Source organism: Canis lupus, chromosome 4, assembly GCF_048164855.1.
Source record: "Canis lupus baileyi chromosome 4, mCanLup2.hap1, whole genome shotgun sequence".
In the NCBI taxonomy this organism is placed as follows: Eukaryota; Metazoa; Chordata; class Mammalia; order Carnivora; family Canidae; genus Canis; species Canis lupus.
Window position 1 is genome coordinate 7,406,147 of NC_132841.1, and position 22,583 is coordinate 7,428,729.

At 40.7% G+C, this 22,583-nt stretch overlaps 1 protein-coding gene and 1 pseudogene across 2 annotated transcripts in view; one reads left to right on the top strand and one right to left on the bottom strand.

Moving 5' to 3' along the window:
• PCNX2 (pecanex 2) overlaps nt 1-22,583 on the top strand; it is a 288,039-nt gene that overhangs the window by 39,726 nt on the left and 225,730 nt on the right. For both annotated transcript variants that reach the window (XM_072823047.1, XM_072823048.1), the window contains exons 5-8: nt 2,454-3,752; nt 8,556-8,703; nt 8,843-8,988; nt 10,958-11,051. In XM_072823047.1, coding sequence (XP_072679148.1) covers nt 2,454-3,752; nt 8,556-8,703; nt 8,843-8,988; nt 10,958-11,051 — 1,687 coding nt within the window. The remainder of the gene's footprint in view (nt 1-2,453; nt 3,753-8,555; nt 8,704-8,842; nt 8,989-10,957; nt 11,052-22,583) is intronic.
• LOC140631794 (glutamyl-tRNA(Gln) amidotransferase subunit A, mitochondrial-like) lies at nt 429-2,242 on the bottom strand (annotated as a pseudogene).

Below are 22,583 nucleotides of genomic sequence, written 5' to 3' on the forward strand. Positions count from 1 at the left end.
CACCTTTAGCAAAAAAGGAGAAAGTTTTCAGTTATTGCAGCTCTATTTTTAGAGAAATAAAGAGTGTCTGCACCTGGGCTCTTCCCCAGAGAGACACACCCTCAGTCTTGCTTGACTCTGGGCCACAGCAGGTTGCACTTCCTCCAGGGCTCAGAGCTCAGAAGAGTCAGAAGAGACTCTTTTGTTCTGCACTCAGAAGCAAGTATTTCCATTTTATTGTTTCTGTGCATTTTAACATCCCCTGAGGAGCCTCTACCACATGTTGAATTGCCGATCTGCCTGGCTGTTCAGGTTCTCTCTGGAGGTACAAATTACAGCTCTTATTAGCACTTTGGTTATAAAGATTGTACAAGTTTTGAGAGGCTTATCCCTAAGCTTACTTTTACTCTAAGCTCTGTTCTTATTAATGAACATTTTTGCAGAATGCATCATTTTTCAGGAACATGTATCTTGTGTTAATGGAAAAATCCTGTACTTTACACTTAGTGGGTACTTAATAAATGCTGACAGATGACTTATTAATTAACTATATCACAAGAGTTTTAAAAAGTGATCCCAAGGAATTATTGTGTTGACAATTAACCAAATTATAGGAATTTAGCAAGATATCTGACTTCTCTAGAATATAAAATCTTTAAGTTATTTTAATTTGCATGCTATATTTATCACTACTGTTTTAGAGAAACAGAAGCTAACTTTACAATTTCAAAGACTGATGAACAATCATCCATTAGTTCTTGAAGCTTAGTAACAAAACTACTTATTTTTCAAACCACTTAACAATTGTAAGAAGCTCCTGGTCATGAAATGCATATCCAATAAACTGTAGTCCTACTGGCAATCCTTGGTTTGAGAGGGCCATAGGGATGGATGCTCACTGCTGGCAATCCTGCCATATTTATAGCCTGTGTAAAAATATTATCCTGGGCGCTTCGTGTTCTGTTGTCTTCTTTAATGAACTCTAGGTATGGGACAGCCTCACTTAATGTGGTGGGAGTCAGCAAGACATCTACTCCAGAGTTAAAAACATTCACAAAATCATTAGCAATGAGTTGTCTCACTTTCTGGGCCTTAATGAAATAATTCTTATAGTTTTCTTTCAATAAGAAAAAATTTCCTGAGAAAATTCTTCCTCTCACCGCATCATTAAACCCTTCTCGCCGGGTTGCAGCATACATGGCTTCAGTAGACACATTGATGTCACATCTGTGGCCATATTCTAGCCCATCAAATCTTGCCGTATTTGATGCCACTTCTGATGTACACAATACATGGTAGCAGACAATTGAGTAACTGGGATGGGGCAGGGACTCTTCAATTATTTTGGCCCCCTCAGACTCAAAGAAGTTAGCAGCTTTGGACCAAAGAGATTGCACTTCACTTGATAGTTCTGCAGTAAGATATTCCTTTGGGATTCCTATACATAGTTTATTCACATCTATCAAACTGGGAAGTGTAAATGGTTTAACAGGATCTTGAATTGTGGTAGAATCTTTGGGGTCATGCCCAGCTAGCATACTCAACACAACTTCTGCATCATCCATACATCTGGTTAAGATTCCACATCCATTGAATTCACTAGGGGAATGAGACCATGATGAGAACCTAAGCCATAGCTTGGTTTGAAACCAACAACCCCGTAGTGGGCAGCTGGATTTCTGGTGGATCCTCTTATATCTGGTCCTAAAGCCGCAGAGCTTGTAAATGCTGCTACTGCTGCCATGCTCCCTCCTGAGCTTCCTCCAGTTATAAGCCAGTTTGAATCCTCATTCTCACCATGGGCCTTGTGCTTCGTCTTTTCTCTATATTGTTTTGAATAACTCCAGGTTTTTTTAACTGGTCCAAATACACCATCTGTGCTTCCAGATCTCATTGCAAACTCATCTAAATTTGTTTTTCCCATCAGGACAGCTCCCTGATCCAACAACTTCTGAACTATGTAGCATGGTGATACGTAACCTTTCAGCATGTTTGATGCACATGTTATCTCAATGCCTGGCGTGTTAAAGTTGTCTCTTACTGCAATAGAAACTCCATCTAAATCCCCAAGTGAATGACCTTTCTTGTTCTTTTCTCCAATTCTTCAGCTTGCTTTAAGGCTACCTCTTCTGATACAGTAATGCATGCATTTAGAAACTTGGTCTTCTTGTTAAGGGAGAGACATTTTTGACAGAGCTCTGTTGGAGTAATTTGGCCTTGTTTCAGTGCTGCAGAAACTTCTTGGAGGGTTTGGCCCAGCATGGTCCTTGTGCCCAGTCTGCCACCACAGGGCCCAGGTGACAAGAAATGCAGAGATTTTAAGAGCAATTTCACAGTGGGGGTGATATTTTAAAAATAAGCATCCAATCACATGTGTTGCTAGAGCTACTTTTAGCTTTGTTATTATGAGGTCTTGCCCTGGGACATTATTCGTCTGTTTCAGGAATTAATAAAGTTCCTGCTGTTTATTTCAGGTGTCATTCTCTCCGAAGACCAAGCTGTAGCACCAGTGTCATCTACCTCACCTGGTATTAAAAGGGAAAGCTTACCGGCTTGTGAAGAGGACGTGCCAGAAACCACGACCACGCCAGCAGTACCCATGAAACCAGTTGTGGCAGAAACTCGAATCAGTGGTAAAGGGAAGGAGAGAGGAGGCAAGGGGCAGCCCCCTTTCCGCCACAGATCTGAGGGTGGCTTAGTTGAGAAAGAAGCCTTGAAAAAGTTGCCACACTTGTCTTTGTCTCAGTATGACTTATTAGAAACAGATGTTTCTTTCCAGCCTTGGGGGAGTGAGAATTCAGTTCTAAGTCCAGAACCTGTGATCTATGCCCAGGGCTCCTTACGGGAACGGTTGCAGAGCCAATCACCTCCAGACAGCCTGAGCAGCAGCTGCCCTCAGTGCAACACTGTTATTGCCAGACCTGTGCACGAGCCACTGGATGCCTCCCGGCAGGTGGACCCAACCATGAACCAGGAAGTGGACTACTCGGACAGTGAGGTAGCTGTCACTCTTATCGATACTTCTCAGCCTGGAGACCCACTGAGTCTGCATGAACCCATTAAAATCGTCATCACCATGAGCAGTACCCCCAACTCCATGACAGACTTGGAAAGCTCCCTCCACCTGAAGGTCATTGGCACCGAGAGGGCCGGTTTAAAGTCCGATGCTGAGCCAGCTGCCCTGGAGGTGGCCAGTCCTCCCAACACAGAGCAGATGAGAATTCCTGTCATCACCCTTGAGCTCTCTGAGGATGGGGGAGGGGGTGCTATGTGTCCTGAAGGCAATGGAAGTGACAGGACCCCAGAGAGATTGATGGTGGAAGCATCATCCAATCAGTGTTCCGGCTATGAATCTGGGGAGGGGGGCCATGCCACAAAGGATGGCAGTCCTTCCCCAGGAGATTGCTGTGAAACAACTTCCCCATTCACTCCTCAAGTGGTCCCTGAGTCTGAGGGGGTAAGGGATAGCCAGGCTAACCTTGATCCATCATCTTGTAAAACTAGCCATGAAAAGAGACATACCCGGGTTCTCAGTGTGGACAGTGGGACAGATGTCTTCTTGAGCAAAAGTTCCACAGAAGTGATTAATGATAAAGAAAAAACAATGCCAACTTCCAAATCTGACCTAGAGGCTAAGGAAGGACAAATACCAAATGAATCCAACTTCCTAGAATTTGTCTCCCTATTAGAATCAATCAATACTTCCAAGCTGGCAGCATCCAACCAAAGGAATGGCTCAGCAGAGCAGAACAAAGACAGTGGGCTCCTTGGAGGTACGCTTCCACATCAGTTCTATCATGATGACACAAAGAAGGCAGTCCGTATCTTCATGAGCTTCTGTGATTTGGTTTTGCAAATAGCAGAATATTGGGTCATTACTGCTTGGTGGCGTTATTGATAATTGCCAGATGTGCCAATACTAAGCTGTGTGTTGAGCTTATATTAACATTGGCTTACTCTGGCAGGAAATTTAAGGCATAGTAATGAATGTTTGGCTTCCCTAGAAGGTAATAATATTTATTTCCAAGGAAATAAGCAATTGTATTTTATCACCATGACAAGAACTCACAGTAGATTTCTCTCCCTCTATGGAATAGATGCATTCTGGGAAAGTACATTATGGTTTGCCCCCAGAAGGTCCTCATCTACACTATTTTGTCACCATAATTAGTAACAGCAGTGCCTTTCACCCTTAGAGGTGTTCCCAGTTGGAACAATAAATTATATAGTTACTTTCATCTTCATTTGTTTACACTTCATAGAACCTTATGCTATGGGTACTATTATTTCTCTTTTGCAGATGAAGCTCAGAGAGCTTCCCAAGTTAGTCTAGGAGAAGTACCAGAACTGAGCTTTAATCCCAGGTAATCTTGATCCAGAGCCAGTGCTCCTACAAAGTATATTTCCTTTATGAATGTAAGATTCATTTCTTTTCAGGTTGCTTAATATCTCTGGGCTTAATATCCTGACTGGTAAAAGGATGTTACTGGACTAGAGTTTTTACTTTTACTCTTCTTCATTTAGCTTTAAATGTCCATGTTCCTGTGATTTCTTAGTACGTTTCTGCCTATTTATCTGACAAAATAGTGGCTATATGGTAGGATTGCTTGCTGGCAGTTGTATTGCACATGGCAGCTCATTTTCTTTGTTGGAGCTCGTAGTGCTTAGTGCTAAAATTGTCCCTTTGCTGCCGGCTGTTCCCTGCTCCCTGGGACAGCCAGCGGCCCCTCTGGCTCCATGTTGGCAACTACCAGCAATTTGCTCATTTCTTTTGCTTTTCCGGTACTCTGCCAAAAGGATTGCTGTGCTTGCTAATTGGTTCACCTTTGCTTAAAAACACATTAAGTTTGGGTATTTAACTTATGTAAAGTGAATAATCTTCACTTTACTATGTCTATATATCTAAGATTTTGCATATACAGTAATAATAAGAAAGATCCAGGTAAACATTTTAATAAGCCCAGGCGGTACAAGAAAGTACTGGTTACTTTGAGATAAAAATCTTTCTGATATTGGACCTGGATGTTCATCTGTTTTATGTAAATACTTGTGAATCTAGATTAGCACTGTCCAACAGCAGCTTCTGCAGTGATGAGAATATCCCATATCTACTTGTCCAGGACAGCAGCCACTAGCCACATGTACCTGTCAAACACTTGAAATGGGGATTGTGCAGCTGAGCAACTGAATTTTTAATGTTATTGAATTTAAATAGCCACATGTGGCTACTGGCTACTATACTGGACAGCTCTGATCCATACATGTGTGTCTTCCCAGGAAGCAGTGGGTATGATGGACAGAACACTTGCTTTAGGACCTCCAAGCCCATGGCCAAATTTTGGTTTTGCAGTACCAGCTGGGTGAGGTTCAACAACTTACTAAACCTACCTGAGTCTCAGTGTCTTCAATAAAGCAAGAATAACAGTATGTTACAGATTTACTATGAAGATTCAATTGGGAAAATATGTAATAAGTCTTGACCCTTCATCAATTTCAGCCTTTTATTCTGAATTTCCCCTCAGGCCACATGTAAGGTTTATTGATTTGTCACTTAAGTTTCTGCTCTTCTTAAATTTTTCGGCCAATCACATTCTACCTGAATGGTGTATAAAATTGGAAATCTAGGAGTATGCAAAGAAATATGGATGCTCTAAGGTTTACTATGGAAAGAAACAGGCTTGGTTGTAAGGAACTGCAGGTACATCAGGGAGGGAGGAGCTGGAGGGGATTCTGTGCCTCTTCCAGGAAAGGACAGAGGTTTTTAATTGAAGGATGAAAGAGAAGAATGTAACTCTTTTAGTTCTTGGAAGGCAAGAACTAAAGGTGGCAAATTTGATCTGTTTCAGGGGTACCTTAAGTCTGTGAGATCGATAATATCTTCTTGCTTCTGCTCCTCATAATAATTTTTTATGTGTTGTAATCTAAAAACCCAATTTCAGAGTGTTTTTCTAAAACAACATGCCAGTGTTGAATGATATCGGCAGTCCAGGCAATATGTCCTCATCTTTCTCCTGCTTCAAAGTGAAATAATGTTTGACTGTTATGTGATTGTAAGATCCATGATTTCCCAGTTCTCTTTATGGAATTCTTATATTACTAACCCAGGTTCTCTCTGCAAGGGGCTTTATGATTATGTTCAGGCTTTGGGTATATACTAAGGTTCTGGGCTCTGGAAAACCATACGCTTATCAGAAGTCTTTAAAACTGTATTTTCATTTTGTTTTGTTTTATTACACTTTTATTTTACTTTGTGGGAATAAACAAAGACCAATCAAATGACAAGAAACAAGGCTATTATTCAGAGCTTGCTATAACAAGGGAGTCAGCCTCTATTTCCTATGTTTTGGCAGAGACTCAAAGGCAAGCAGAGGAGTGGGAAAGCTTCATAGTGGACAGAAAGAAGGCTTCAGGTTTGCTTTGACCAGAGGCTGGGAAGCAAAGGCAGGCTAATTAGAGCATCCTGTGTGATTGATTATGGGAACATATTTGACTTTCTCTGGTTGGAAGGGACAAAAATTAGGGAAGCTCTTAGTAATTAATCAGGTCCTGGCCATTTGGGGCCAATTATTACAGAGGTTATTGTTTGACTTCCCAGACTGTTCACTAGAACTAATGATCTGACTTCCTGCAAGTCTGATTTATACATAGTATGTTGGCTTCCTGGGCTAGTTGTTGTAAATTGTCGGTCAGCATTCTATTTTTATATGTATCATCTGGCCACTACCTATTTCATATTCAGTGTCTTCCAGAATTTCTATGAAAATAATCATGAATGTATGCAGAGATGATTTTTGAAGAATTATCCAAAGTTTGGAAAAATTGGAGCAACCTAAATGTACAACAATAGGGGTCTAGTTCGGTAAATTATGCTGTATCAATGTACTATTACATAACTATCATTTTTAGATGATATAGAAGAATATCTAATCTCATTTAATATTTATAATACTTTAACATAAATATAAAGTCATAAAAGACATCTATTTTATGACTTAATTTTTTATAAAACAAAAAAAGTATACATTCATAGAAAAAAAGACTGGTGTGGTATATATCAAACTGGTTCCTGTATCAGCATGGTGAGGTTAAGAGTGATTTAAATTTTTTTCTTTTCTCTAGTTTTAAATCATATACAATTGATGTGTACCACTTTTATAGAACAGAAAATTCCTATAATGTGTTATTTTAAAGGGGAAAAGGAAAACAAATAGTCCATATGTTGATATATGTAATGTACCCATTTAAGAGAAGGAGAGACTAAAATATGAGACAGACACCTGAACAAATGAGTCCAGATACTTGTAACGTGAAGAGGTAGAGTGATCTGCCTTTGCCTTTCTGTAATTTTGTGGGCAATATGATCACTGGCCAAAGCTACTTGTTATGATAGCACTTTCTCACAAATGTGTTTTTTGAAAACTGTGAAAACTTCTATCTTGACAAGCTGTCAAATGAAAGGCAAACATTTTTGTATCAAAGAAATTCTAATGGTAGTTTCACAGATGTGCTGGGAATATTTATCTTTAGGACTCACATAGAAGCCAGCAATGTTTCTCTTGAAGTCTGAGGATGAAAACTTTGTTGTATACATAATGATGTGATTTATACCCCGGGGAAACTAACATAATTTTACTTTTTGAGGGCCCAGACAGATCTTGGTGGGCTTCCCGAACAGCATGTCTTGAAAGGGCCTGTAGGTTCAAACCACTCACTTCTGTTCTTGAGACAATTTATTCAGAAGATAACTCTTGGTATCTTTGGTCTTGGGAATAGAGTGATCATTGTAACCCTAAAAGTGGCTATTGGGGTATATCCTCAGACAACAAAGGGCTGCCCCTTAGGGGTGGATTCCATTGTGCATAATAGTGTAAGCTAAGCCTCTTATTTTGACCAGTGATTTAAGGAGGATTGTAAAAACTCCAATGACCAATCTGTACCTACTAATTTTGGCATTCTTATTCACCTTAAAATGTTCTCAGGACAAGTAGTAAGTGTAGTGTCCTACTGTGTCTTCCACAGGGCCAAGTATACAGTGCCAAGTCAACTATGCCTAATGAGTGTCTATTTTATGAAGGGACTGACTCTACCTTTACCTTGAAAATCCAGACATGGAGATGAGTGAGAAGAAATGATTGATAAGATTTTAAAGTGGTGGATGGCACCTTGCTCTAAACTAGGCAGATTTATTTATGAAATTTATTTTTCATCTGATGCAGTCCATTTATGCATTGAGAACCTTTTAGCCCCAAGTAATCTAAATGGGTGATTTTCAACCAGCTAAGTGGTCACTGGAGTTATTTTAAGGGAATCCCAGCATCTGCACATACAGTAGATAGTTTCCATAGATGTCTAAATAACTAGTCTCCAATATATATGCACTTAGGTTTTTTTTTTAATATATTTAGGTACTTTCATACTTAGCAAAATTAAAATTTACTTAAACACATTCTAAATTCATTGGAGCTATGTTGATTTTTCTGTCTATCCTTGTTTCAGTTTTGGTAATTTATTTCCAAGTGCTTTCACATTACTTTCTTTTCTAACATTATGCTAACACACAAAGCAATGTTTTTCAGATAACTGCTCCCATGAGAAAAAGGAGGAAATCCAAGAAAGTGAAAAGCCTAATGGACACAATTCCAAGCATGGAAAACCGGACATGCAAAGTCAAGATCACACTAGTACCAGCCCCGTGCTCACTGAGCCTGCCAAGATTACGACCCTGTGAGCATAACTTACTTAACTTAGCTTCGTATTGCTGCAAAGTGTGAAGCAGCTTCATTTTAGTAGCTGCTTCTTTTAATGATTTGTTAGGGATAAGGAGGAGTTCCTAATAGTTTTTGAAACTTCTATATATGTTAAGTTTCCAGGGCAATAGACAAAGACAAATTATCTACAGGGTAACTTCCCAGCAAGATAGTTCTGTCTTGCAAGTCATCAGTGGGCCTGAAACATCTGTGCAAGATGAGATGTCTGTGGATGCTATGCATGTCTTCATTGATGAACACGGTAAGTCTTTAGAGCTATTCACTAATGAGGAAGAAGGGATAAAGTTGGAGGCTTTCTCATACCCTTGTGGTCTCTTAGCCTCAGTACTAGACTTTGAAACAGGAAGACTTAGGCTTATGATTGCTCACAAATAATGTTCTTAGAGCAGAGGGTGCTCCCTTCTGCATGTAGAGCCTTTGCATGTAGCATGTCTCTGTGCCTACTTTAATTCTAAAGATAGCTCTCCAGGAAAATCTTTCATAGACTTCCCAGACTTAATCAGATTCTTAAGCTTTTTGCTCTCTGAACACCCTGTCCATTTTCTTCTTTGATATTACTATAGCTTCTGATTATTCATTGACTTATAATTTGATTAATGATATTGTTCCCCTTACAACTGAACTTTAGGAAAGCAATGCCTAGGACCTAGTAAATATTTCTTGGGACCCAGTAAATATTTTCTTGTTGAAAATCTGACCTTGATATATATTTTTGGTGCCTTGTTATAAAAAGGATTTAAAGTAGAAAAAGAAAGAAAGAGAAGGGAGGAAGGGAGACAGAAAAAAGAAAGAAAGGGAAGAAAGAAGGAATTAATTGGCAAGTTCAAAGTTCTATAGATAAGGGATATAGGTCCTTGTCTTTTGAAGATAAGTCTTTGGCTTAAATCCCTTATAGATCAATTAATGTTCGTTGTTTTACTTTCAAAAGGATTCTAGTTTGGATACTGAATTATATGGCCACCCTTTGTATAGATCAGTAGTTTACGGTTTGATATGCTTTTGCATCTGCAGACATACAAAACAGTTTTTTGCATTATGAAGAACAACACTAACATTTATATCAGAGCCTGGTGGGGTGGGGGGTGCTGTGGTTGTCTTATAATGTGTCTCTTGGTGGGAGGAGCCTTAAATTGAGGTTCAGTCCTTCAGCTCACATTCCAGCTGCTTGTAACCGACGTAGTTAATTATGCCCCTGTGTCACCTGAAGAAGGTACTCCTAAAACCTCTTCTGGGGAGAGACCATTTACATTTACAAAGTGAACTGATTTTCACACCTCAATACCCTGAACCTCTTTAGCAGGCTAATTTAACTCTGCAAATTAATTCCATCTCTTGCTTTTCCTCATTACCAGGCTGACACGCCAGTCAGCGTGCGGTGCCACTGCTCATCTGCGAATTCCAAGGTGGGGATAGTCTCGTGTGCTTCCCCGATCAAAACCACATGCTTGATAAGCCTTTTTCTTTGCACATGATACAAAAAACACTCAGTTACGGCATACTCAGATTATACTGACACATGCTGAAAACATGCAAAACAATGAATTGAAGAGAATACAGCTGACCCTTGAACAACAGGGGTTTCAACTGTGGCAGGTCCACTTATACATGGGGTACAGTAAATACAGTGCAGTACTGTAAATGTATTTTCTTTTCCTTATGACTTTCTTAATAATGTTTTCTTTTCTCTGGATTACTTTATTATAAGAATACAATATATAAAACATGTAAAATTCAATATATAAAACATGTAACATTCAAACTATCTGCTGATTGACTTTATGTGACGGTAAGGCTTCTGGTCAACTAGCGTGCAGTAGCATGTTAGTAGTTAAGTTTTGGGAGAGTCAAAAGTTATATATGGGTTTTCAACTATGTGGGTGGTCATTGCCTCTGACCTCCAAGTTGTCCAAGGGTCAAATGTATATAAAAATGAATTAAGAGATGGTGCAAATTAGTTGATGAAAAGCAATTAAGTAATAGGTAACTGAGGCAAAGTCGTCTAAGCATATTTTTAGAGAGGTAGATCAAGAAGATATTCTTAGTTAAGTTACACATTCTTTGAAAAAATATAAAGAAGGGATCTAGATTACCAATGATTATTATTAAAACAGCCCAAAATGAGTTCTCTCTAACTTAAAAAAAAATAAGCTGAAATGATCATGGATCAATAATTTTCTAATATTTTCTGCTGACATCTCATGATTTTCTAGGGGAAATTAGATCTTGTTATTTAAAGTCCGGAAATCAGAAAGAAGGCCCTTTACAGCATCAGCCATCAAATTATGACAGTTTCTCTCATGCTCGGTAAGTGGAGGTCTGGTTTCAGGTTTGGGAGCTGTCGCATTGCTGGGGGACATGTAAATTACTCTGACTGTAAATGAAGTGAGGATCCTGGTGTAGAATGAATGTGTTAATCCATTTGTAGGTGTCAAAGCATGTGGGTTTTTCTTGAGAGGAAAAGAAAATCTAATGTAGAAGAAGAATAAAAAATAAACCGAACTGTTTTATAATAGCTGCATCCAAAAATGAATATAAACATGTAAATACAAATAGGAATCCTATGCAAACAATAGTGCTCCCTTCAGATAAAATAGTGATGCAGCTCCAGAACATGTTCTTAAATTCGTTTTGAGGAAAGGACCAGAAATATAGTTCTCATCCATGCTAGTGAAGGCAGGCGTTTTTGTAGATAGGTAATGTAAACATTTGTTCTATTTTCCTTCCTTCAGAATGTATTGAATAACTTTCTAAATTCTGTTAAGCTGATATTAAATTAGCTTGTATATTTGGAACATACCCGGATTGATGGCATCATTGGGCAAGCTGTAAATCTTACTAATGATGGACTGAATTCATTATTTTTTTTATTTTTATTTTTATTTTTATTTTTTTATTTATTCATAGAGATGCAGAGAGAGAGAGAGAGAGAGGCAGAGACACAGGCAGAGGGAGAAGCAGGCTCCATGCAGGGAGCCTGACGTGGGACTCGAGCCAGGGTCCCCAGGATCACGCCCTGGGCTGCAGGCGGCGCTAAACCGCTGCGCCACCGGGGCTGCCCTGAATTCATTATTTTTTCTGGACTTCAAGATTCTCTTTTTTTATGATTTATTTATTTTAGAGAGAAGGAGAGCACATGTGTGCGTGTACACACATGTGTGAGCAGGGGGAAGGGCAGAGGAAAAGAATCTCAAGCGGACTCCTGGATGAGTGGGGGGCTGGGTGGCACTCAGTCTCGTGACCCTGAGATCATGACCTGATCCCCAAAGAGTCAGATGCTGAGCCACCCAGGTGCCCCTGGACTTCAAGATGCTTTGAGGATAATCCATGTGGACACACTTCAGTTGCTTGCTCTAAGTACATTTTTCATGTACATTTTGTTAGAATTGTATGTATACTTGAAGTCTTATGGGAGTCTTTTGTGGTGTGATTGGAATGCCTTAGGCTTCGTCTCTGGAGAGTTCAAAGGGAGTTATAGGAGCCTTAATTCCAGATCCTGTGGTTTAGTGCTCCTTCCCAAGATCAAAGTTTCCTTAAAGGATATGCCCAGGAAATTCAAGGAGGGCCTAGAAGAAAGTTAGTCTTTGTCCTTGAAGTCTGGTCTCTAGGTGGAATTTTGTTGTGTGCTAGCCGTAGGTGTTCTGTCACTGTTGTCACTGCTGCAGAAGGAGCTGATGTTGGCCATCCTGGAAGATCTGATGGGCGCTGTAGGTGGTGGCTCTCCCAGGCCACACCAACTGGGCCCTGACCCTGAAGCAGTCTGCTGTGTCCAGAGCCACTCTGATGGGGAAATGGGCATGCTCTCCATCGCTTCCACGTCTTCCACTCTTCTAATAAAAATAGACAGAAAACAAAATTCTTCTTCTGTAGCCAAGAAACATCCAGTCTCCCAAGAGGAGAGGGAGGTTTGCTGTCCGCATCTCAGCCCCAGCCGCTGGGACATTTACCTACAGTGACTTGATGGATTTAGGGATCTAGAATGGCAGCTTTCTTAGACCAAATGTTTAATTCTGTGTGAACACAGCTTTGAGAGCTGTCACAGTATTCTGCAGTCCTCTATTGCAAGCTGTAGTGTTCTTAAACTAAATATAGAACAATTATAAGCCCCGTATCTTCTCCCAAAATGAAATTATGAGATTTCCTTATTTTGATTTTCCTGGATAAATGTGCTTTACTTTCCCCTTCGGTAAATACTTTCATTGTGTTTGCCGGGAATGCCTGGTAGCATAAGGTCACATATCCAGAGGCTTAAAAAATTAAAAATGTACAGTGTGCAAATCAGAATCAGAGCAAATGTCTGTATTGTTTCCAGTGGGCCCCACCTTCCTAGGCCATGCCACTTGTAGAGGGACCCTTTCACTCCTGTTCTCCCCTCAAGTGCTCTCTCTTTATTAAATTTTCCCAAAGTCTTGTTTCTTTCATTTCCCCTGCATTTCTTCCCCAGATTAGAGGTCTTTTGTGACCTGCCCTCCATTTCTAGAGCTGCCTGGGCTTCAGTTTGCTGTAGGGCATTTACAAGGAGGGCGAGAGCTTTCTGCCAGGTGAGACTGTGGCTGCACGGTACTGCTGGGGCTGCTAACCAAGTTTGTGCTGAGCGCCCCTGCGAAGCCATGTAGGGAGTCTTGGGTCAGTCCTTCCTGAGCTCTGCCTTTTCATCTACGTGCCACAGTTAGACCTACTTCCTGCTGCACAGGAGAGAATCCGTGTCGAAGAGGGGGCACCACTGTGGGAATTCTGTTTCATCTAACTGAGAAACCCTGTAGATGATTTCAGGGATGTGGTTTCTCCTTCTCCCTCACCCTCCCATTCCTGTGTTTTGACACCACTCTCAAACACCCCACTCTGGGGTGGGGAGATGCCTATAGTAGACCCTTCTCATTCAAGTCCAGCGAGGACAGCATGCTTCTCCCATAAAAACCCCAATATAAGTCTTATTGAGTCTGATTGGTTCTGACTGTGCCATGTTCCCTGAGCCCAATCACCAAGGCACTTATAATTCCAGCTCTGCTGGAATTATAAGTTCCCCCAGAGACAGTTTGGGAGTGGCTCTTCAGAGGGAACTTTGGATGGATGGATGTGGGGCAGCAAAAATCAACAGATGACCACTGAGGACTCTCTTTCTGGTAAAATGGTTCAATTAGATTAATTACTGACTTCTTTAAAGAGAATAATGATCCGGTTTTGTAAAAGCAGCTTTCCCCTTCAAGAAAAGCTTTATCTAATGTCCCTGGTCATCATTAACATTTCTTTGTGTGAACATGCCAATGGAGAGCTCTTGGCCCGCCATCTCACATGCCAAGTTCTGTCTTTGACCACTTGTCTCTCCCAAAGGTAATTTGCCAGGGCATTTGTTTTAAGAGCTCTAGGAAAGCATGCCACATAGCCATGCCTATCTTCTCCTTGTTGTGCTTCACAGATAAAATGAACTAATATACATGTTTGCTATCACACGTACAGACTATTGAGACCATGTTCTCTATACTGTCTATGCTTTGAAATAAGTTAGTCATTTAGAGGGAACTTTGTTATGGGGTGTTGTGGCAATTCAATGGCTCATTTGGGCATAGGAGATGTATAGTGCTTCCTGTTTAATGCATGAGAACAAAACTCAAGTCACTTCACTTAGCAAAATTATAGCATTGAAGCGGTTCCCTTGGTAGTTCTGGGAAAGCAGTTAAGGGACTGCCATCTGTTTAACTCATGCTCAGGAAAAATGGCTCAGTGCTGTACAGAGTCAGAGGTGTTCTTCTGGATCTAAACTGTTGTCTGACGCACTTATGATGAATATTCCAACAGTCTCAAAGTCCTCCCCGGATTTGGGGACAATGAAAGCTATGCCACTCATCATGGGAGGCTGATTTATTTGGATTCATAATAAGCCTTGGCTTTTGTGGAAGTTCATGATGTAATGATGATTTGGGTATCTTTGAACTGGTTGTATGAAGGAAAAACTATTGTAAATAGGATAAAAACAAGCAGGCTGGTTCAACTGAAACATTTTAATCCCTGCATTAGTGTACCACTATGTGAGGGGTGTGCATGGGGAAAGCTTCATCTATATCTGTAATGGAAAGAGTGATAACAGAGCAGAAGGCAGCTGATAAAGTGCAAGCCTGCAAGTGAGGGTTTTGCCACTTAGAAGGGTCAGGTAAGGTCCCTCATGCCTTACACCTGTGTCCCAACACACACCTCTGGTCTTTCTATGGGAAGCTATATTATGGCAGTTCCTGGCCCCAAAGGAAGTATTTCCCTATAATAACTCTGGTAGTGGCAGCCTCCATTTGTTAAATATGTATTATGTGTGAAGTGCTAAGTCATGAATTATCTAATTTCACCTGCACGACAGAGGGGAGATGGGTGATATTCACTCCATTTCACAGAAAAGGAAGTAAGTCTAAGAAACATGCTGAATGTCAGTAGCTCATAAGTGGCCTCTGGACACTTGAATCTCCCTCCCTGCTACTACCCCCCTCCCCGGGGGAGGGGCCTATGACCTCAGAGCTCCTTGGCTTCCAGGAAGGTAGTATAGACAGGAGAAGCTGGTCAGTGTCAGATGGTAGGAGTGGTGGCTACTCCAGTCCACTGGAGGGCATTTATCCTGTCTGCAGAGGGCTGCTGCTTCTCCAGATCAGTAAGCCTGGCCACCAGATTTTCCAGTATTTTCTGCAAGGAGCCAAAAATCTACATTTATTTGTAAAATTCTGTTTTGTTTAATGTTATAAGTTTTAATTTTTTTTAAACACCACAGGCCACTGATGATGTGTGTGGTTGGCTGTGGCCTGTGGACTACTGGTTGTCCACTCCTACTCTGAAGCCCAGGCCTTCACCTGTACCCTGTATCCTCCTGTGGAGCAGCCCTTCCTGCAAACACATGCCATATGGAGATGCCCTTATGTGGTCCCCAGTGCACATGGTCCCCACTGCCTGGGCAGGTCTGCGGTGAGCTCGCTCCTCCAGACTGCTGCTTTACTCCCTCCATCCTTCCTACATTAGTCAACCTTCAGCTCTTCCCTTCTAAGCACCTGCTCTTCTTTGCTTTGAATGCCCTTTTCCATTCAGCTCTACCTTTTGGAGTAATCATCTCTCAAAGCACAAATTACAATCTGTCTCCTTCTACTTCTTTATCTTATCAATCCCTACTGTGAAAATAAAATGACTTTTCCATGTTACCATCAGAGAAGGGCTTATCACATTTATTTGTTTAGGACTCCCATCTCTCCTAGACTGTTCTTGTCTGGAGAAAAATGTGCCTGTAGAGCCCTCACTTAGCTCTCTGTAGGTAGATGTTTGGTACATATTGAATTGAATCAAACTGAATCCTAGGAAATGACACAGATAGCACAGCTGGAGTTCTGGACAGTGCACAGACCAGCTGGGCCTTTAGGGAGAGCAGTTGAGAAGCTGGATAGGATGGGCGGAATCGGGCCACAGGGGCCATGAAGCCTGGTTGGGAAGTTCACACTTTGTTCTACTTGCAGCATGAGCAATTTGACCTATTTGTAGACAGAAACAATCCAATGAACCTGGGATTATAAAGATAACATCAGCAAATAACTCCCTCACCTTGCGATGCTTGGAATGAAAGAGCCAGAAGCACTAGCAGTTTGCCTGGTCATTTGAATACAGAATGTTATCTTCTTTTTGTAAGTGGGAAAATGGACCCCCAGACGCCCAAAACTGAAACTAAAAACCCCCAAGACCCCCAAACCTGTGGAATGACTCTGTTTAAACCCACTCTACGTAGAAATCAGAGATTGCAACTGAGATTAGATTTTCCCTCTTTGTATACCACTCAATCCTGAGGAAGGCTTTCTCAGTCCACATGGAAGGAGGCTGTGATGATACCTCAGGATCCATAGTATCCCGTAGCATATGAGTGTCAGCCGTAGGCTGATCCAGATTTAGGTTCCTGCACTCATATAAACTTTTTGGTTGACATTGAGCAGCTTGTTTAGCCATTTTAGGTATTAGTTTCCTAATCATCGATATCTATAGTACTTAGGACGGTGCCTACCATAAGGAAGGACATTGTTGTTATTACCTGTAACCAGAAGCAGTAGACCAGGGACTCAAGGTCCCTAATGGCCTTGTAGAGCAAAGCATCCTGACTTGACCTAGGTAGAAGCCTTCCCTCTTGTGCTTTTTTGAGTTACTTTATGAGATTTTAAGTGGTTAAGTAGTCTGCATTCTCTCTGTCAACCTGTTGTATTCCAATGTTTTGGCCTCTGTTGTAAATTTAGAGCAGGTTGTTTAATATTGTATACCTAGCTTCTCATGCCATTAAATGTTGAGTTCTCCCACTACAATAAATATAAATTTTGATTTTGAACTTGGAAGGATTCCTGGTTAGGGCTGGTGCTAAGCCATTCAGCCATGCAAGATATTGGAGAGGCAGCTTTTTCTCTGTAAGGCAACTTCAGTGGCTGGGATTGCCTCCAACTAGGCCATTAAACCACTGATTCTTATTATTGGCAAGCAAGCCATTCCTCTTTGCTATTGTTAAGTCCAGTTACCATGTAACAGTTTTATATCCTTGACTCCCAAGCATGAATAGGGAATTGTTTGCAATGTAACTTCCATGTCTCTTTGGGGATTCCTGGAGGAAACCAGGACAGGAAACAAATCTCCCTCTTTGCTGTCACTGTCATTGTGGGAACCAGTGCATTTCTTATTCACTGCCAAAGAAATATAAGCAGCATTTTCCAGTTGCACATAACTGTCCATAAAGCAGGTACCTTTGGTAACACTCTCTAACATAGTTCTGTTTTCCCTAGAACAGCATTTGGAATTGCTATTTTAAAAAAACTTTTAGAGGATAAATTCACTACCCAGTACCTAGGTCTGACTCAGGGGCTCAGAGCCTAAAATGAGCTACTCTATCTAGAAATGTGTAGTCACTAGTTTGCCCAGAAAATCAAAGTTGGCATAGGCTATCTGCTTGGGAAGTTGAAGTACATCTTGTGTCTAAAAGCTTCATTACAGACTGGACTTTTGTTTCTTTCCTCTGTAGGTCTTACAATTAAAGCTTAATAGCTTTTTTCCTTTGTTCAGCAAAGATTTATGGTTCTTTTGTCTATAAATTCTTCCAAGTAACATCACAGAGCTTTCTTCTGAGAAAGCTATATCACCACACTTCAGTACTAATCTGGCTTTTCCAGTGTCATAAACAATCTAATGAAAATGCATACAAAATGCATATTGTTTGATCCCCAGTGAAATCTGATGGAAAGACAAAGTATTTACATTCATTTTGAGCATCTGTTATTCAAAAAGTAGACATGGTAGTCTACTGAATGGAAGACTGATTCTGGAGAATAGTAGTTTAGAGTTTATTTATTTATTTCAGAGAGAGCACATGTGTGCAGAAGCAGGGGGGAGGAGCAGAGGGAGAAGAAGAAGGACAAACCAAATCCTCGAGGAGTGCTGGGCTCCATCCCATGACCCTAAAACCATGACCTGAGCCTAAGCCAATTGTCTGATGCTTAACCGACTGAGCCAACCTGGAGCATACTAGTTTACAGGATTTTTATTGGAGGATTTTTATACTTCAACTAGTTTTTAATTGAAAAAGTAGAGTAGGTTGGGTAATAGTGTACTGATTTATCTGGATTCACTTATTTTTGGTTTTTATTTGCTTATGAATCATTGTAGTATATATCAAGGCGGATATTGTTCTGGTTATAAACTACACTTATTTTTGGACACTGCTGAGTCTCTAAACCCATTGAGTACTATGCTCTAAAGGGGAATTGAAGCCTTGCACTTACCTTTTGTTGCCTCTTCAGAATTCTTACTCTTTTGTTGATATTACTAGCCTTTCTTGACCTTTATCTTGTTAAAACTTCTCTTACTCTTTGAGATCAATTCTCAGGAAAGCCATTGCAAGCCACAGTGATATGTACCTGGTCCCCAAAGAAGTCAAGTAACAAATAAATTATGTAAAAAATAATTATCTTTTTTAGAGCTCTTATTTCCCCCCATTAGTCAGAAGAAATAGTGGTCCCTTGTTTGGACTAGTGGAGCTAGAGTATGGGGTATTGAAGTTAGTCAATTAGATCTTCAAAATGTGGAGAAAAATGTATGTTCTCCCAATATTGGATATACTCAGTTCTGTGTCCCATTCAAATTTAATGAAAATGTGAAGTCTGGTTATAAATATTTCAGAGTCTGCATATAGCTACATTAATATGTTAACTTGAAAAGGAGAGTTATATGTGTACTACTTTAAATTAAAAAACTTTTGGGGGGATCTGAGTGCTTTTGATCACACAGAAATAGAAGTAGTCTGAAAGAAGCATAAGAGCATCCAGAGGTTTGCCTCTGAAGAGTTTCTGCTATTCAAAATTTCTATGCCCTTTGTCTTTTGTTTTTTAGTTATTACTCTTCTGATCCTTCCACTCTGGTCTTTATTTCATTTTCTTGGACTCATGAGAGAGAGATTAAGTTTTCTTTTTTTTTTTTTTAATTTTAATTTTATTTTTTTTAATTTTTTTTTTAAATTTATTTATGATAGTCACAGAGAGAGAGAGAGAGAGAGAGGCAGAGACATAGGCAGAGGGAGAAGCAGGCTCCATGCACCGGGAGCCCGACGTGGGGTTCGATCCTGGGTCTCCAGGATCGCGCCCTGGGCCAAAGGCAGGTGCCAAACCGCTGCGCCACCCAGGGATCCCTCTTTTCTTTTTTTTTTAAAGATTTTATTTATTTATTCATGATAGTCACACACACACAGAGAGAGAGAGAGAGGCAGAGACACAGGCAGAGGGAGAAGCAGGCTCCATGCACCGGGAGCCCGACGTGGGATTCGATCCCGGGTCTCCAGGATCGCGCCCTGGGCCAAAGGCAGGCACTAAACCGCTGCGCCACCCAGGGATCCCCAGAGATTAAGTTTTCATCCAGGCACTGAGTCATAAAGATGGAAGATTCATGAATTTGCTTCTAGAAAGACTTCTGTTTGGGACACCTGTGTGGCTCGGCGGTTGAGTGTCTGCCTTCGGCTCAGAGCATGATCCTGGGTCCAGGGATGGAGTCCCACGTCGGGCTCCCTTGAGGAGCCTGCCTTTCCCTCTGCCTACGTCTCTGGCTCTCTCTTTCTGTGTCTCAAATAAATAAATAAATAAATAAACAAATAAATAAGGCCTTTGTTCTGAGGCACCATCTCTGAATTCCTGGGAAGAAGGCGGGCCGCACAGTGTGCTTCTGTTTTGGTGGTCACAGCCCTGACTACCACACGGTGGCAGCAGACCCCATGCTCAAGGCCCTGTCTGTCTCCCTCCTTTCGCTCAACTGCGCAGGTGAATTTTACCCTCCAGTGAAAGGAGAGTTCTTTGCAAACTTTAAGTCTAGAATCCATGTTAACATTCAATAAGAAAGCCTATAGTTTTCAAAACAATGTTACTGTATTTAAATATCCAAATATTGAACACGTTGCTTGCTGTGACTTCTATTTTTAAGCTGTTCTTCTGGGTGGCTTGTTCCTATGTCCCCTGAGTAAGCCTGAAAAACAAGAAGGATCGACAGAAAGAGAAGTCCTCCTTCTCTAGATGGTGGGCCATAGTTTTTGGGATCTGGAAAAGATAAAGAATTTCAGGATTTTTTTTTTCCTACAGTAATGGGAAAATATAGAAGAAGCACACGTATTTTGATTGTTACTTGTAGAAACCTAGATGAATGAAAACTGGGGCTACGGTATGGTGGAATGCTGACACCATCAATCTGAGGCTCAGCTCAGCCGGTAGAAGAGTCACCATTCTGGCCCAGTCTAGCTTGCTCCTGGCCCATCTTTATCTCCTTCTAGTGGCTGCTTCTTTGGTAGCTTCTATCATGAGCCACTATTTCTGCTATTGCTCTGAGCTCAATCTAGTTTAAATCAATTTATTGATGCCATCACCCTGAACCACAGTAGCTTACCAGACATTAACCAGACAGTGGGTAATCAAGACCAGATATGCAAGTATTGTTCAACAGTAGTTCAGAATGTAGTTTTACTACAGGGTTGGAATATTATGTTTTAGAGAGTCACTTTCTCTTAAAACTCAGCTCTTTCACATTATATTTATTAATGTGAAGGGAAATCTCTGGCCTTAAGTTAGTAAAACAGAGACTTTTTATTTTTTATGTATTTATTTTATTTTTATTTTTTAAAGGTTTATTTGAAAGAGAGAGAGAGTATGAGAGGGAGGCGCAGAAGGAAAGGGAAAGAATCTCCAGCAGACTCCAGGCTGAGTGTGGAGCCCCCCCCAGGGGCTTGACCCTATGACCCCAAGAACACAACCTGAGCCAAAACTGAGAGTCAGACACCCAACTTCCTGCACCATGCAGGTGCTACAGAAACTTTCTAGGTCATTGTGAAGCCCACAATGCACGGCTGAAAAACAAGCAGCAGGTAGTCTGGGAAGACCTGTAAATAGAAGATGGACAGGCATTCTTTAAGAGTTGGTAGGAAGACTCCTGCCCACTGTGTGATTTTTTTTGTGACATTGTCACCTCTTTGGTTCTTGAGTGGGCAAGCTGGTGCAGGCGGATTACAACCAGGACAGCAGGACTCCAGAGAACAACATCTAAGTGAGGGGAGAAATCTCTTCCAGGTGAGCAGTTCTGCCTAACATTTAATCATCCTCTGCCGGCCAGAGAGGAAGCCCATCTATACATGCCAGGGCAAGCTTTCTGATGAGGACTTACCAATCATAAAGCTACGACAAAGCTAGTAACATCATCATGCTCTGCTTAGAATACTCAACTTTCATAAAAGAGGTTAATGAAGAGGGAACTTAATAAACTGTTTGGATCTCTTTTTATAAAATAGGGTTAGGTGCGAGTTGAGGGCTAGACACTCTCTCCCCATTCATGCTAATAGAGACAACTAAGAATTAATGTTATGTGTATGAAAAGCATAGGAATCATGTTGCTATTTAATATGAAAATAAAGTCAGGTTCTAAATCAACAGAAGGAAAAGAAACAGTAAGGTGTGGCTATTAAGTGTCTACTATATGGGAGATACCATTTGATGGTTTAATACTAGTCTGATTTAATTCTCGCAACCTCTACACAGGAGGTATCTTCCCTGTTTTACAGGTGAGAGTTGAGGTAGGACAACAAATGCTTATAGACACAGATAGTAATCCGCAGAGCAATAATTCAAGCCTTGTTCTGTTTAATTCTAGAATTTATCCAAAAGATTTTAAAAAGAAAACCAAACCCTAGATTTTTACATGGGCTTTTAAAATGGCTTCAATTAAGAAACTAAAGTTATTTATTGTTATTATTACTTTACTATCAGAGACATGCTAAGTAACATGCAGATATTAAGCTGAGGTGTATTAACACTTCTTTTGTATCATATTTCCTGGCAGGAAGTACCAGCAGGGGGAGGCTTGCTCTAACACCTGTCTGTTAGACCTTATACAAAAGCCAGGTCTTAGTTTATTTCAGCTGGCAATAGAGGGTGCTATTCGCTTTCTGGGTTTTCGCACAGAAGCACACATTTCTATCCCATTCCTGCCTATTTATAGTCATCATTTACATTATCGATGGCAATGTCACATTAATCTTTTGGTTTTAGTGAAGTTCTGGCATTTGCTAAGATTTAGATTCTCCTGAATTTGTACAAGCAAGGCACTTACAACCCTATTTTATTTCGCTACTGAACAAAAGAATTATGTATGCAGTGGTTTCTATACAAAGCAAAAAAATTTGAATGAGCATTGCCTTTATAAATTTAACAGCTTTTTTCCTCTGTTAACAAAAGATGTTGCACTACTACAACAGGCAGGAAACAAAAGCATTGTTTGTGAACAGTCATCCAAATAATGGAAGGATGGGACTTTTAAGTTTGCAAACTC